At 42.3% G+C, this 15,371-nt stretch overlaps 2 protein-coding genes across 4 annotated transcripts; one reads left to right on the forward strand and one right to left on the reverse strand.

Annotated features, from left to right (window-relative positions):
* Positions 1–19: 19 nt before the first annotated feature.
* Positions 20–5,898, reverse strand: LOC118411592. Of its 2 annotated transcripts, none has more exons than XM_035814035.1 (7): positions 5,788–5,898; positions 3,683–3,837; positions 3,131–3,201; positions 2,442–2,671; positions 1,619–2,015; positions 951–1,244; positions 20–301 (listed from the first exon to the last, which is right to left on the reverse strand). In XM_035814035.1, the coding sequence occupies exons 2-7, from the start codon at positions 3,782–3,784 to the stop codon at positions 115–117; spliced, it is 1,281 nt and encodes a 426-aa protein (XP_035669928.1). In that variant the 5' UTR covers positions 3,785–3,837; positions 5,788–5,898; the 3' UTR covers positions 20–114. The 2 variants fall into 2 exon arrangements, with proteins under 2 accessions (XP_035669928.1, XP_035669927.1); XM_035814034.1 differs by having other exon boundaries at positions 951–1,238; positions 1,613–2,015.
* A 140-nt stretch (positions 5,899–6,038) lies between these two features.
* Positions 6,039–13,054, forward strand: LOC118411594 (transforming growth factor-beta-induced protein ig-h3-like). Of its 2 annotated transcripts, XM_035814039.1 has the most exons (8): positions 6,039–6,242; positions 6,591–6,837; positions 7,454–7,622; positions 7,878–7,984; positions 8,178–8,317; positions 9,446–9,596; positions 11,543–11,654; positions 11,965–13,054. In XM_035814039.1, exons 2-8 carry the CDS (start codon positions 6,703–6,705, stop codon positions 12,066–12,068), a joined length of 918 nt encoding a protein of 305 aa, XP_035669932.1. In that variant the 5' UTR covers positions 6,039–6,242; positions 6,591–6,702; the 3' UTR covers positions 12,069–13,054. The 2 variants fall into 2 exon arrangements, with proteins under 2 accessions (XP_035669932.1, XP_035669931.1); XM_035814038.1 differs by lacking the exon at positions 6,039–6,242 and having other exon boundaries at positions 6,351–6,837.
* Positions 13,055–15,371: the final 2,317 nt, after the last annotated feature.

Consider the following 15,371-nt stretch of genomic DNA (forward strand, 5'->3'; position numbering starts at 1 on the left):
TGGAACGAGTTTTTGTGAAGGGGTTACGGCCTGTGGGCTCCACTGAGAACGAGTGTTTTGGTGAAGGGGTTTCTTGCTTGTGGGCTCCAATTGGAACGAGTTTTTGTGAAGGGGTTACTGCTTGTGAGCTCCACTGGGAACGAGTGTTTGGGTGGATGCCTGCCCCTGAGGTTCCATGAGATGGCGGATCTCCTCCTCCAGCTGTTCCGGGGTCATATGAGGATGGATGCCGGGGTCGATCCCGGCCTGGCGGCACATGTCTGTCAGCGTCTCCACGTTAGTGGCCGACAGACGCAGATACCTGGGGAGGAGGGATGGATGGATCAATCCTCCAATCAATCAATCAATCAATCAATCAATCAAAACATGAAATACGAACTACTACACTCTATCCTAATATTCGAATGAAAACTCATCCGTGCTGGTAGAATCCATAGTACTGTTGGAAAGTTGAGCTTTGTTCCATCACAAAGGAAACAGTCAGCTTGAATTTTTTGTCGCTCTCGTACGTCGTCGAGAATCTTTCAGAAGCTCGACGAAGAATGTTCAATAAAAACGGCATCAAAGTGTGTTTCAAGCCACCAAGAGAGCTGAGGACAAGACTCTGAAAGATCATAAAGTGCGGTGTAATTTGCCACATGCAGTGCGCAAGACAGACAATTACAGGGCCGTTTCCCGACTGAAACTTCATTCCGCGAGTGTTTCCCTTGTTTTGGAACAAAGGTCAACTTTTCCAACTACATGTACACTCTGTACTGCTGTTAGAGAAATTTTCGAGGTAATTCCATGGCTGTAAAAGCTATAACAGTTACATCCTTCCAATTGATTTTACGTTTCACTACACTTGAGGACTATCTATGGAAGACCATCCTCCATCTACAGACGACCATCTATGGAGGGGACCCTGCGCGGAGGTATCGTCCACGGTAGTAGTTTGTTCCGCCCCTTACCTACAGCTCAGCACCTCCAGCGGGTTGAACTCTGGGGTGGGCGGCTGCGTCACGATGGACGGGAGCTGGTTCATCAGCAGCTGCAGGGCCATCAGCTTCTTACGGTTCCTCTTGTTGACGGAGCAGACGGGCCCGAAGATGGGCGGGAGGCGCACGTTCAGATCTGTCGCCGGTCTGGTAGGATGTCTGGACTCTTTTACCAGTTTATGGAGAGTTTCCAGAGCTTCTGTGGACAACATGTGGTGGTACCGCTGCGCCTCTCCCGGCACAGGTGACGCTTTCGCCCTCCTTGTAGAGAATATTTCAACATGTACATACTTTTGAGACTTTAAAGTGTCAAACGGTTCTTATTGTATCTCCTAATGAATATTTTCTTATTGTATCTCCTGTAACAAAATGAGGACTGAGAGATCATGACAGACTTCACCTCGCAACACTAGGAATGCATGTCATCATCTGTAATTTGGAGTGGCGTTCTATTAAATTCTTGCATAAACACTATCTAAATCTCTGGGTTGCATGGTTTATGGTTCGAATCTCGGTGTACCAAGGCTCAAACACGATATTCTGAGTTTGGAAGCTCATGCTCGTCTCAAGCTGAACTCAATGGCAACAAACAGTATTCCACTAAAAATATCAAGAATGTGCCGTATTTCCACTACCTTGTATCTGCAGTGCTACTGTTCCCGGAACTGATGAGGCAGATACTGTGCCGACTGGACGCCAGCCCAGGTGCCTTTTTACCGACCACAGTTGACATCGTGGACCTGCTGTCTGTGCTGAAAGACTCGGCTCCATCCCGCAGTTCCGCGCTGGAGGATGAATACAGTCCAGAAGCGCCGCCTACCGATAGTCTACGAAACCGCTCCCCGGTAGCGATGCTTGCTGAGGAGCCCGCCGTGGAGGACATCGCACAGCGGCGGGAAACGCTGCCTGTCCCGCGTAAAGACGTCATCGAGTTTTCGGGATTCTGTGGACCGGGGAGGGTCGTTCTCGGGTCCATGAGCAGCCCGGATCCCGTCAGTTTGGCCACAGATCGTCCTGACAGAGACTGTTGACTTTCCTCTGTAAAATGTTAAATAATCACACTTTTCATTGCCTTGTAGTGTCGACGTTTCTCTCAATCTTTATGTTAACTTTTAATTTATATTTCTAAAACATCTTATACTTTTCGTTGATGAACGTTAAACCTCCAGATAATAAGACACGCCAAATATCAATTACTGAAGTGTCACTGACGAAACATGACGGATGTTATCTGATCTGAAACGTCTGACCGTTTCCAAATCATACCCAGTTGGTTGAGTATTTGCTATTTGGCTATATTATATATTTTGGCTGGATTCTCTTACAATGTACAGACATAGATACTAAAGACATCGAGAGAAAGTCAGAAAACGCCGACTCTGTCAGTATGACTGATACGTCTACAAAACTCAACCAAATCACTTATCATGTATCCATTAGCGGCTGCATTGGAAAGCTATCTACCTTGATCAATACCGGACGCGAAGGATTTGTAGTTGGCAAGAGAAGACTTGGAGACTCCGTCCAGGCCCCGATAGCTCGTGGAGGGGGACTGCGGTCTCGGCCCGCCGGAGGGGCCCACATGGCCCGGTAAGAGGTGCTCCGGTAAAGACCCTCGTCTGGTGGAAGACATGACCCTTACTGAAGACGCTCTTGCTGAAGGTGACGAAGACGACGGTTCTACCAGACCGTACCTTAACCATAAAAAACAGTACCATTGAATATTTTAAAAAAAACAATATACATGAAATTTGCAGTCAGCATACGTTTTTTAGTTATCTTTTTTAAACAAAATACAAACAAAACGTTGTGGCATTGCATTCAATATAAATTTAGTTTCTTTGACGCATCCAAACAGCGCCACAGAACGCTAGACTAAACGCACGAAAACAATATTCTGACGACAGATTAGAGACAAAATTAAATAAAATCAATACGCGTCACAAGCACAAGACTAGCCTAGTCACTAGATAAACAGGCTTATTCTGAAACAGAACTTCTTCCTGTAACAATTGTACTAGAACGCAGCACTGGTATGATACGATGCCGTACTGGTTTCTATTCCTTCATTGCATGCCATCACGACAATTTTCACATGGGCTGAATGAATTTGAATGTTTTATTGATTCCTCCTCTATTTATCTGTCCCTTACCTAATTTTGTCCTGTTGCAGTTTCTCCAGCTGCCGCAACATTTCCCTCTCCTCTTTGCCGTGTGCCTGGAGCTAGGGTGACAAAACAAAGGTATATTCATAGAGACGAACATTCTGCGCAATGCCTCCTATGCAACCCAGGCCTAAGAAGAAATAGTCCTATTCAGGCACAGTGTTTTCGGCTCCGCCTATGAGACCTCGCCATCAAGACCTATGAGTAGGTGCGCCTGCAATTCCAGTGTGTGAGTAGTGTGTTTTTACCTTGTATTTCTAGTCCATAGTTTCAGCAAATTTCACTGACGTAATATTTACCTTACATTTTGCTTTAAGATCGATTTCATTAATACTCAAATGGATACTATACTAACATCTTTACAAAAACAGTTTTACATTTACTGCATGAAGCATACAAATGACAGAGATTTCAATGCATTTTAAAACCGCTAGATGTCTCTTGTACAACATGCATAAGTTTACACCATGCACACTAAAGGTAAATTACATTTGATGTAGAAAATTAGAAACGTAGTAGACCTGAGAAACAGCTTTTTACCTGACTGTCCCTTCGCTGCTCCAGGTTGGCCTGGATGGACTTGAAGTGAAGTCTCTCCTTCATGTTATTCACGCTAACTTTTCTCACGTTCACTTTATCCATGGTGGTAGATTAAAGTTCCTTCTCAGACGATAGCACAAAATTACGTCATATTCCTGGATGTGAGAGAATGTTTTTCAATTCAGAGTCAGTCAGGCACTTACCCCATCTACGATCTTAAGGCATCTACCCCAATATCAGAATTGGAGCTTACGTTCAATGCAAACAGCTGTAGATGAATGATAACGGTATAGATGGGATTTGAGTCAGATTGGACGTAAGGAATTTCACCTATGATAAACTATATGGCCTTGTACGTATGTATGTTTGTCCGTCTGATTTATTCATAACATCAAAGAGCTTTCTAGACATCAGTTCAAATATGGCTCAAAGGCTCAAATATGATAACCTTTACTACATCATGTGCCGGTATTGTTCTTCACAATGCCTTCTACGTAGCTTTTAAGTTTGTTCTGGAACAAAACATCAGAGCTTCTGTTGACCTTTTCCTTTATAGTCACAATATTTGCTGTTTATAGATCTACGTTTTTACTGTCTTTTCGCCATTTCGCACTCCTTCGACCACATCGGATATGAAATTAAGACCATACAAATAAAACACATTGATTGAACAAAATCCTTGTATATGAACTGCCCCCTCACACTCCATCGTACATAATGATAACCGTCGCACTTTTCTCACTGACCGATCTATTAGCAATATTCCTATATTCATCACCAGTCGCCTAGACTACAGCCGATGCAGCACACAGGGACCGTAACAGAGACGAGTGTAAAAGTATCTGTAATTCATTGGCGCCATCCACACACACACACACACACACACACACACACACACACACAAACATACACTCGCCTACACACTATTTCAAATGCTGATATTCAAGATAAGAAGAGGCTAACATGTCTGTCCTTTGTGCTGACCGCAATCCACCCGTGTACGGTACACTGTCAGGCAAACCTGTCCTTGGTACTGAACGCCCTCCACCCGTGTACGGTACACTGTCAGGCAAACCTGTCCTTGGTACTGAACGCCCTCCACCCGTGTACGGTACACTGTCAGGCAAACCTGTCCTTGGTACTGAACGCCCTACACTTGTGTACAGGTACGCTATCAAGCAAACCTGTCCTTGGTACTGAACGCCCTCCACATGTGTACAGATACACTATCAAGCAAACCTGTCCTTGGTGCTGAACGCCGTCCACACGAGTACGCGTACACTATCAAGCAAACATGTCCTTGGTACTGAACGCCGTCCACACGAGTACGCGTCCACTATCAAGCAAACCTGTCCTTGGTACTGAACGCCGTCCACACGAGTACGCGTACACTATCAAGCAAACCTGTCCTTGGTACTGATCGCCGTCCACACGAGTACGCGTCCACTATCAAGCAAACCTGTCCTTGGTACTGAACGCCCTCCACATGTGTACAGGTACACTATCAAGCAAACCTTTTCTTGGTGTTGAACGCCCTCCACATGTATACAGGTACACTATCAAGGAAACCTGTCCTTGGTGCTGAACGCCGTCCACACGAGTACGGGAACACTATCAAGCAAACATGTCCTTGGTGCTGAACGCCGTCCACACGAGTACGGGTACACTATCAAGCAAACCTGTCCTTGGTGCTGAACGCCGTCCACACGAGTACGGGTACACTATCAAGCAAACCTGTCCTTGGTGCTGAACGCCGTCCACACGAGTACGGGTACACTATCAAGGAAACCTGTCCTTGGTGCTGAACGCCGTCCACACGAGTACGGGAACACTATCAAGCAAACCTGTCCTTGGTGCTGAACGCCGTCCACACGAGTACGGGTACACTATCAAGCAAACCTGTCCTTGGTGCTGAACGCCGTCAACACGAGTACGCGTCCACTATCAGGAAAACCTGTCCTTGGTGCTGATCTATATTTACGAATACACGCACATGCTACATGTCCTCTAACCTTTACGCGTTTGCACAGGAAACAGGCAAATTTTCATCTACACAGTTGAAAACACAAATAGATATACTGGAAAATGAAAATTCTGTCACCTACCTGGTACATGGACTCTTCTAACCCAAAGTCCGTCTTCAAACGTTCCTGAAAAATTTTATCTCTTCTTGCGACAAGTATACACATAGTTGGAGATTGGAGTATGACGTAATAGTGTACTGAGAAGTATGGAAAATTGTGTTGTCTCTATGACATAACAAAAGCAGTCATACGCTTGAATCAAAATTGTGTTGTCTCTGTGACATCACAAAAGCAGCCATACCGGCAGGACGCTCGAGAAGTTTGTTTATTCGATGTTACACCGCTCTAGAACGTGTGCGTTCTTTACACATTGTTTACTCAATAATAGAGTACTTCTCCTTATGTCAACACTTCGAAGTCAAGGCTAGTGGTCTGATATCAACTTAAAACAAACATGTCGCTTAAAGTTTCTTTCATTTTCGATATATACACGTTGGTGTCTACTTCATTTGTTTGCATCCTTCTCCGTGAATAAGGTGACTAGTTTTTCTTCTTTGGGTTTTAGCATAAGATGGGATTCTACGTCCCTTGTATTTTCTAATCAAACGTCTACTGTTAGTTTGTTTGCTCGTTTGTTTGTTTGCAGTCAAGAGGAAAAAGGGATTCATAAAAGAACTCATAAAAGGATTCGGTCTTTCCTATGGCTACACCTACACCTACAGCTACATGAATGTCAATTCGTTCATCCGTAATAGTCCCTTATTTTCTTCAGCTCTATCCAATTTTCCCCTTCTCTTGGGGCCAAACGCGCTGCAAGCACAATAACACAAAGGTCAGACTTCGTGGCTTATCCTATGTAAACTGTTCTACAATCATTAACTAAGGCGTTTGACATCACGTGGTTGACCTGAGCTGGTTTACACCTGCCATACCCACGCCTACTTCTGGCCTTAGTTCCTCATAATAACGTTGGAGTTTAATCTAAACGAACTGGAGATGAAGCTTCTTGTGGTTGTTGTTGTGGCCTGGATGGGTCTGGAGTGCTCAGCGGATATGCAGGTCAACAAGGAGACGACAGAAGGAGCTTCAAAGACGGTCGTTGACGAGCTAACGACACTTGGGCTAAAATCGGTACGTGTACATATAACGATATAGCTTATATTTCTCACAGAGTACGTCAAAGGGGGAGTACAAAATAGAAACGTTTCTGAAATTGCGGTTGCTAAGAAAACTTGGCCTTAGCTTCAAATAAAGAATCTCCAAAATAAAGGATAAGATTATTAGTACATAAATATATGTATCCACACAAGTCATTAACGCCATTCATAAACATATGTACACTTAGGCAAGCATTGATAAATCATTAACGCCATCCAAAACAGAGTTCAACGTAGAGGAAACGCAAACATATTTTTGTAGGACTTAAATGTTCAGCCATCAAAATACTACTGTTTGATAGAACAAACGATATTTGATTTGTAGATCTTGAAATGACTTGTGTATAGTTAGGCTCTGTCGTTCATGTGGTGTTAGGTAAAGTTATGTAGTATTATGAATGACAAAATGCGAATGGCAGGTGGATTGATAAATGACCAACTAGAGTAGGTGTTTTCCGATTACCACACGAAAACACTTGTTTCAAACTTGCCCTAAGAGTACGTGTCCTCTATGCTTGTTAACACAAATATGCATTATTTACATACTTTACTTTTCCCTGACACACATATTACTGTTTTTACTCGCACAGCTTGCGGGTTTCTTAGACAAAGCGAAGCTGACAGACGCCCTGAAGGGGAAGGGTCCCTTTACGGTGTTTGCGCCGACTGAAGAGGCCTTCAAACGGCTGTCTAAACCTGTCATGGACGCCCTGAACAAAGGAACTGACACAGCCAAAGATGTTCTACAGTACCATGTCGGTAAGATAGAGGGCGCTCGTGTATGGTGCAGCATGGCACCGGTTCAGAACATAACATGTACATACGAAAATAATATAATATGTTCATCTCCTGTGACGAAAAAGGGGAATTTGTTGCTTCTTTCTTCGATGTTTTGTTATCTAGTTCTTGGGACCTAATACTGATTGACCTACTTCCATCAGAATAACTTCAGTAAATGAATTTAACTCTTCAAGAATCCGGCAAGGCGAGTAAGTTTAATCTCTGTTTTCACAGTCAGCGGGCACACAATCATGTCCAAGGACCTGAAAAATGACGAGATTGTCGGCATGTTGAACATGAAGAACACGACCATCAACGTTTACCAGCCAATGAATACGAAGGTAACGCATTCGTTTGGAGTATTTTAAGAATCGTGATAACCAATTTCAATATTATCAAGAAAGAACACCGCTTGTGATACAATGAGCTAACTGTATAGTGTAATTCGCTGTTACCAAAAAGTAGCATTTTTAGTTGTACTTTTACTGAGCCTGTAATTGTCATTGCAAAAGGATGTGCTCTTTTGCATTGTAGATTTACACCATCAACGGCGTCGACATCACAAAGCCTGATAACAAGGCTGACAACGGAGTGGTCCATGAAATAAGCAGAGTGCTCTACCCATTTCCCAATGGTACAGTCGGTGACCTCATCAAATATAGCGAAGCTCACAAGTACGAAACAGTCCTTCATATCAGTTTCAAAAGGAGCGCCGAGTGATTCTGAATAATTCTATGTCAAAACTGAATAAATCGTATAATATCATCATCATCATCATCGGTCGGCTACATAGCAGTCGGTCGCAAGTCGTCAGTGAAAACCAAATCTGGCTGGATATCTTCTAGGTAGACGAGGATGAGTCAATGTGACGAGGATGATGCCAGAGTCAATGTTTTTGTCGGTCTTTTCATTATGAAGTCAATTAGCACAATGAACAAGAAGAGGGCAAGAAAATCACTCTACAGCTAGCACCCCTGTGGTGACTTGGAATAGATCGGAGATGTTCCCATCCACCATTATAGCGCTTTTATAGTTGTTGTAAAGCACACTAATGCCATCGACGGTTGTTGCCATCAGAATGCCATAGTGGCGGAGAACAGCAAACATGACATTCCTATCGATGGAGTCAAAAGCTTTCTTGAAGTCTATAAATGTGATGACAGGTGGTAGTTGGTGGGTTTGGTAGGCTTCAATGATCGATCAGGATGTGTGTTTGCTGGGCACAGCTTCTGCCCCGACGGAAGCCAGCCTGGCTGCTCCTCAGGAATGGTGCAATGACCTCTTATCCACAATACCAGAAACATAATTGTTATAGACCTTGGCAGATATGGACATTAGGATAATCCCTCTGTAATTGACCATGAGGCTTAGATCTCCTTTCTTTGGCAAAGACTTTTGTGGTCCATTGCTCGAATGGAGTAAGTGTCACAAAAAATGCATATATCGCTTTGGCCATTACGCCTCCACCATCTCGAAGCGCAGTGATTGCACAGTCCAGTCCTGCAGCTTTGTCGTTCTTCAAGCTGTTGATGGCCCTGACTGTTCCCTTTAAGGGTGAGTGGGTCGCTGGTCGGTCAGCTGGTGGTGAGAGAACAGATGTTTGTGGATTGTTATAAGTCTAGCATAGAATCTGGTTGATATGTCGAAAAACAGCCTGTTATTTGATGTAAAATATAGCGCAAAGTGATGCCAAGCAGCTTGCATTCTTTGACAATTAAAGGCATCAAATTAAAATCTTTCGTACTCGTTTGCAAAATGCCATGCTCTCTGTCAGTGCAATACGTTTTCTGTATTACCTACAGAATTCTGAGTGGGCTGCTGGACAAAGCCAAACTGATGGCGACCCTACAGAGCACGACACAGAAGTTCACCTTGTTCGCGCCGACAGACGCCGCCTTCAAACTCGTCAACATGACGGAACTCAACAAGCTGAACGAAACCGAGCTCACCAAGGTAAGGATATATAGCCTTTTACTCGAATGTAAGTTAATCTGTGACGGTAGTCAACGTTATGTTACAATTTTAAACACAAAATAAAGGGCTTAACAACACGCTTTCGATCAGTCCTCTGATCTTTATCAGCTTGAAATGACCCAAAGCCTATGTCGGACATCCAGACCAGAGTTGTGACGTCAGCAACGGGTCAAAGGTGCTTGGAAGTCTGTATCGGCCCCCGTCTTGGTTGAGGGAAGGTTGGTGGGCTCTGATGTAAACACTGGTAGAAAGCTTGTTGGCAAGCGCTTTATTTTGTGTACGGATGTAAAGTTTGAATTTGTAACATAATATATAGCCTTTGGTTACGGACATAGTCGTGATCGTCGTAAAAGTTCAATGCCCCTAGGCCCTGTGCTCATAAGCATGTTAAAAAGACATGTTTGTCTTTGCAAGAGATGTTATTACCTTTGCCAGAATGGCTAAGGTTATGTTTTGGGCTTGTGAGTCTGTGTGTCTGTCTGTCTGTCTGTCTGTCTGTCTGTTAACAGCATAACTCAAGAAGTCTTGGATGGATCCCGATAATATTTGGTAGGTGGGTAGGGGTCGGGAAAACGAAGGTCAAGTTCGATAATGGGTCCCCTAGCGGCTTGCTAAGGTACTGCAGCAGAACCTCAATTTTTGATATCTCCTGTTCTGGACATGCTGTGATCATGATTTTTGAGTGGTAGATAGCCCTTGAGGCAGAGAGTAAGTGCTGTGAGTTTGGGCCCCCTAGCGGCTTTTTTGGAACTGCAGGCGCCGGTTTCCTTTCTAACTTTGGACGAGAATAACTCTACAACGTGCTGACGGAACAAACAGATTTTTTGTATGTAGATAGAATGAGTGATGACTTACATAATGGTTTACTAATTATGCAAATCAAGAGCTAATTTGCATAATTAATTAGGAAAATTTATAAATCCACTGCATTCCATGATAGGACTTTCAAACTTGTCACATATGTAGCTGGGAAGGAGAGAAATGTTGATAGATATCAATTATGCAAATTGTGGCTCATTTGCATAATTAATGAGAAAATATGAAGATGTTGACGGATCATCATGTTTTTTGGTATGTAGGTAGCGTAAGTGAAGACAAACATAATGAGATACCAATTATGCAAATCAACAGCTAATTTGCATAATTAATGAGGGTATTTTATAAATTCACTACATTCCATGATAGGACTTTAAAACTGTCAATACATATTTATCATGCAAATGATCTCATTTGCATAATTAATGAGAAAATATGAACGTGTTGACGGATCGTCATGATTTTTGGCATGTAGATAGCCTAAGTGAAGACTTATATAATGTGATACTTATTATGCAAATTAACAGCTAATTCATAAATCCACTGCATTCCATTATAGTACTTTCATCAAAGTTGTCACATATGTAACTGAGAAAGAGGGAAGAGCGTAAGAGGTGTATTTAAAGACTTTGAAAGAGAATAAGTCAAGAATGGATCAAAAGATCATCATCATTTTCGGGATGCTGATAGCTTCAGTAACGTTTGATACAATTTGATATCAATTAATTGTAACTTGGGATCTAGTTTGCATAATCAATGCCGAAATTTTATAAACCAACTCTAAGCATATAATTATAAAGAAAATGAAATGAGTAACGCATTTGTCTACAGACATCATTCTACATAACAAACCTGGTTTATTTGGCAAAGGTATGTGTTCGTGGAACTCTAGTTTCTTACTGTGTCGGTTTGACAAGTTTACTCCTGTAACAAAAGCTTGTATCAGTGTATGTAGTGATCGTTCAATGTGGTGATAGGGATTTGATTACACTGTTTGCGGTTCTATAACTGTCCTAACAGACGAATAATGAAGTAGTTATCTAACAGAAGAGACTGTATTTCTGTATCTTCTTATTTTCATCAAGCTCAGACATACATCATTTTCCCAGGTTCTTCTTCGCCACGTGCTTCCAGATATCTACTACCAACAGGCGTTCTATGACAACGAGAGTATCACGACTGCATCTAAGGAGACCATGGTTTTTATTGTAGGGGTTGGTGGTAAGTATACGAAGGAAAATGGTAGAGGTACTACGTATAAGTGGTTCATCTTTTAGTGCGGATTGTCATTTATACCAAGTAAGTCATGTTGTTTTAAGCCACTGTCACGCATAGCCAATCATGGTCTCCCAAACTTCTCCAGACCATGGTTAGTTGTGAGCAGGGTCATCTGTGATCGGGAGTTATGTGTGATAGGGGCTTTACTACCAAGTTTGTTCCCAAGCAAGTACGAAGGCTACTATAGCGACATTACGGAAACAAAACGGAATCAAGCCAATCTTTTCAATGCTGTTTCTCCTATCTGTTGCAGGAGTCGTTGTTGTTGTTGACATGATAGAAGGCTACGTCAACAATCCCAACCACGCATGCACCAATGGAGTTGTTCACGCCATCGACCGTGTTCTATGGAAGTGACGTCACATCCGTTCTGAAGAAACGTCACATCCACCGAATTTGATTCCACCTAGCTTGTCGCGTTCTGCATGATAGCAGTGAGGAGAATTATTGATTAAAAACTTGCGCATAACGGAATACAAGATCACTGAATCGTGCAATATTACATGTACAAAACATAAAAATGTAATTTAAGCGTTTTACACAATGCAAGATATCATAATGCAGTGCCAATGAAAACTAACTATAACTGCCACTGAAGCATTATGACCGTAGCATGATCAGAACATAAGATACCAAACACAATATATTGTAGTTCCACTGCAGTACCATGGAAGCCTGATAGACGGTCCACTGCCCTTTGCTTTGTCGACATTTACCCACATATCAAATATCTAAAGAGCCATCCGCAATTTCTTCGATGATGTTGTTCGTAAAAACACACAAACAGCGAAGGTATTTATGTGGCGCTAATTTGAGCTAATGGTAATGCCACAAAAGCACTGTGATCGGAAATCTCAAGTATTTGGCTATGTCTATTGAGTCCCCACTTCCACATGCTAAGACCACAGACTTGAAGGCGCTAAATCAACGTCTTCAGATGAGACTTCGGTGCTCTGAAGCTCAAAATGGGTATGAATTTTTCATGCTGTGAAGTGAAAAGTTATCCTGTTGATGGCGCCAATAGATGTCTTTAGTGAAACCGCCATTTGTTTTACTGTCTTTTATCTGATGGCCCTCATAGGAGGCCGCTAGGCTACAGTTGCAGTGAGTGATAGTTACTTTTAACGTTTGACATGATATACGGAAACGCCATTCTCAAACACTTGCAGTTTATCTATGTCTGCTAGGAGGCACTGTACGCTATCATGTCGGGGTCAATGAATGTAAAATTGAATGGTATCAAAGCATAAATGTGTCTTTCAATATTTTGACTTACCTCAAAAACAGGGGTATGAATAAATTTTTTTCCGGTGAGCAAACGCTGCCACAAGCTCAAGGTAAACGTTCGGAAAATAGAATGGCAGTTATTTCAGCACCAAGGCCAGTCACAATCTCCGAAATCAAGTGTGAAAGCGTAATCACCAAAGGAACATGGTATTTTCTAACGCCACTTACACTTCTACTATAAGCGTTCCGTATAGCATCATATCCTGTGAGTGATGCCACTCAACTAAATAAACGACGCCAATAACGTCAGGAAATGTCCGGCCGTTTATATAGTCATGAGGAGAACTTTATTGTGACGCAAATACGAGTACTACGCGAATTCATTCGTTATTGGCGCCTTGACGAATTATGAGGCAACATAACATGAGAAGCATGTTGTAAAATTGAAATTTGAAATGATTGTCGCTGGATATAACTAACAGCTATAGATACAGACTGCAATAAAATGTTGATCTTTACCGACTAATTACATGGAGCCAGCAGCACTATTTTACGGTTATTACCATTTGGCTCCTTAAAAACACAAGAAACATACAGATGATTTTAGGTAAAAGAATGGCTTTTGTAATCAAACTCTGGCGCATTTTAACAAGATTTATTAAAGATGTCGTGTAGTGGACAAGACAATCCGTCGCGGTTCCAACAACAGACTTGCCGATGTAGTCAGGAGGGTCTTCATACCTTTTGTCCGTGAGGTGTAGTGTGTATTTTGATTCACCGTTAATTCCAGCCGGGCGACTGTTATTCGTTTTCGATCAATTATTCGGGAAGTGTAAATTGTCACTTTAGCTTTTTGTAACACGTTATGTTTTATCCTCAAGTGGTGTAGTCAAATTCTCTGTATCGCGTTGTCGCATTGATGCAAATTGCTCAAATGCTAAAACCGGGAGCACCCGTGGTTGTGTCAGTTCGCCCGAACTGCTCCATGAATACAATAAAACAATTCAATGAACCCATTTCAAAAACCTTTCTCGTGAACGAATCAATTTATCGTTAACCGTTGCCGGTCCTCCTTGGTTTACCGTTAAGTGTTGAAAGCATCCCCTCATGCAGGCCCTCAATCAACTCTGGTACGTCCATCGTTACACTGGTGGCAACCGGTGTGATGTCCCACAGTTGATGACAGGACATGACAGAATCCAGGTGCTGCATGTGTCATGTGGTACAGGTGACATAACGGCTACAGATGACACCTGACTCACACATGACTAATGCCGGATTAAAGTGACTTTTGGTTAATCTTCTGGATTCTGTTGGCACCAGATTAAATGGGTGGGCATATTAATCAGAAAAAAGTTCACCTTCTTTTCTTCACTTTGTAAGATCCGAACATGACAGAACGGGGTGTCTTCCTGATATACGCACCTTAGAATACCCGTGGTTCAAGGAAGGGATATGGTGGATACACATGGAAGCAATTTCATAGTTTACCCAGTTTGTATCAGAGAGATATCTATGTTCTACTTTTAGCTAAATTGGGGACAAGTTGTCAAAATCCAAGGCAGACATTTTGAGGATTAAATAACTACTTCATTCGAAACCCTCCGTCATATCTTTTAAAAAAAGTCCATTTTGAGACTTTACTTTAAGCCGTGATTCTGTCGTAAGAAGACGACAAAGATTAATCAGTTACCAAGTACCGCCTAACTTATGATGATTCCGTAATGGCTTGAAAGTTATTAATTACTAACGATGAATCATAAACATGGCGCCTGAGAAGACAGGAGACTGGATTGATATTGAAGACTGTGTTGCTTTTCGATCGTTACAGTCCAATTAACGAAAACAAGCTAAGTACCTTATCAAATAGTCGTTAAAATTCATTCTATGCTTTATAGCTCTTAAGGTAGTGGCGTTGTGTTCATGCAAGTATATATATATATATATATATATATATATATATATATATATATTCACCAACTTCATTATGTGCGTATGGTACATATTTCTGAAAAATTCGGATGGTGACGTAAATTTTACGCAGGAGCTTCAGTTATCAAACCTTCACATGTTACAGAACCCTACACACTTACTGAGAAGAGTATGGGTGACCTGGTGTACTTGGCTAGAACACCAGCCGTAGCGAAGCCGCATCGCACTACCACTACCTACTTGTACTTGACAAAGTACACGTATCATGCATAATGACTGCTTTCTGTTTATCCTTTTTCATCTGTTCAGATGGACTAGCTCGGCGATGTGCTACTAGACCGGCTCTGTTCTTGCACAGTTTTATTTGCACAAGTTGTGCACATGAAAGCAGTTGTACATGGATTTTGTCTTTTTGTACCCTCTAGCAGCCCCCTTCAAGTCAGGGTCATTTTCAAGTTTTTGGCACCTTGATGGAGTTTGTACCGCCGTGCAGGGCGGTCT

This window comes from Branchiostoma floridae, chromosome 3, assembly GCF_000003815.2.
Source record: "Branchiostoma floridae strain S238N-H82 chromosome 3, Bfl_VNyyK, whole genome shotgun sequence".
Classification (NCBI taxonomy): domain Eukaryota; kingdom Metazoa; phylum Chordata; class Leptocardii; order Amphioxiformes; family Branchiostomatidae; genus Branchiostoma; species Branchiostoma floridae.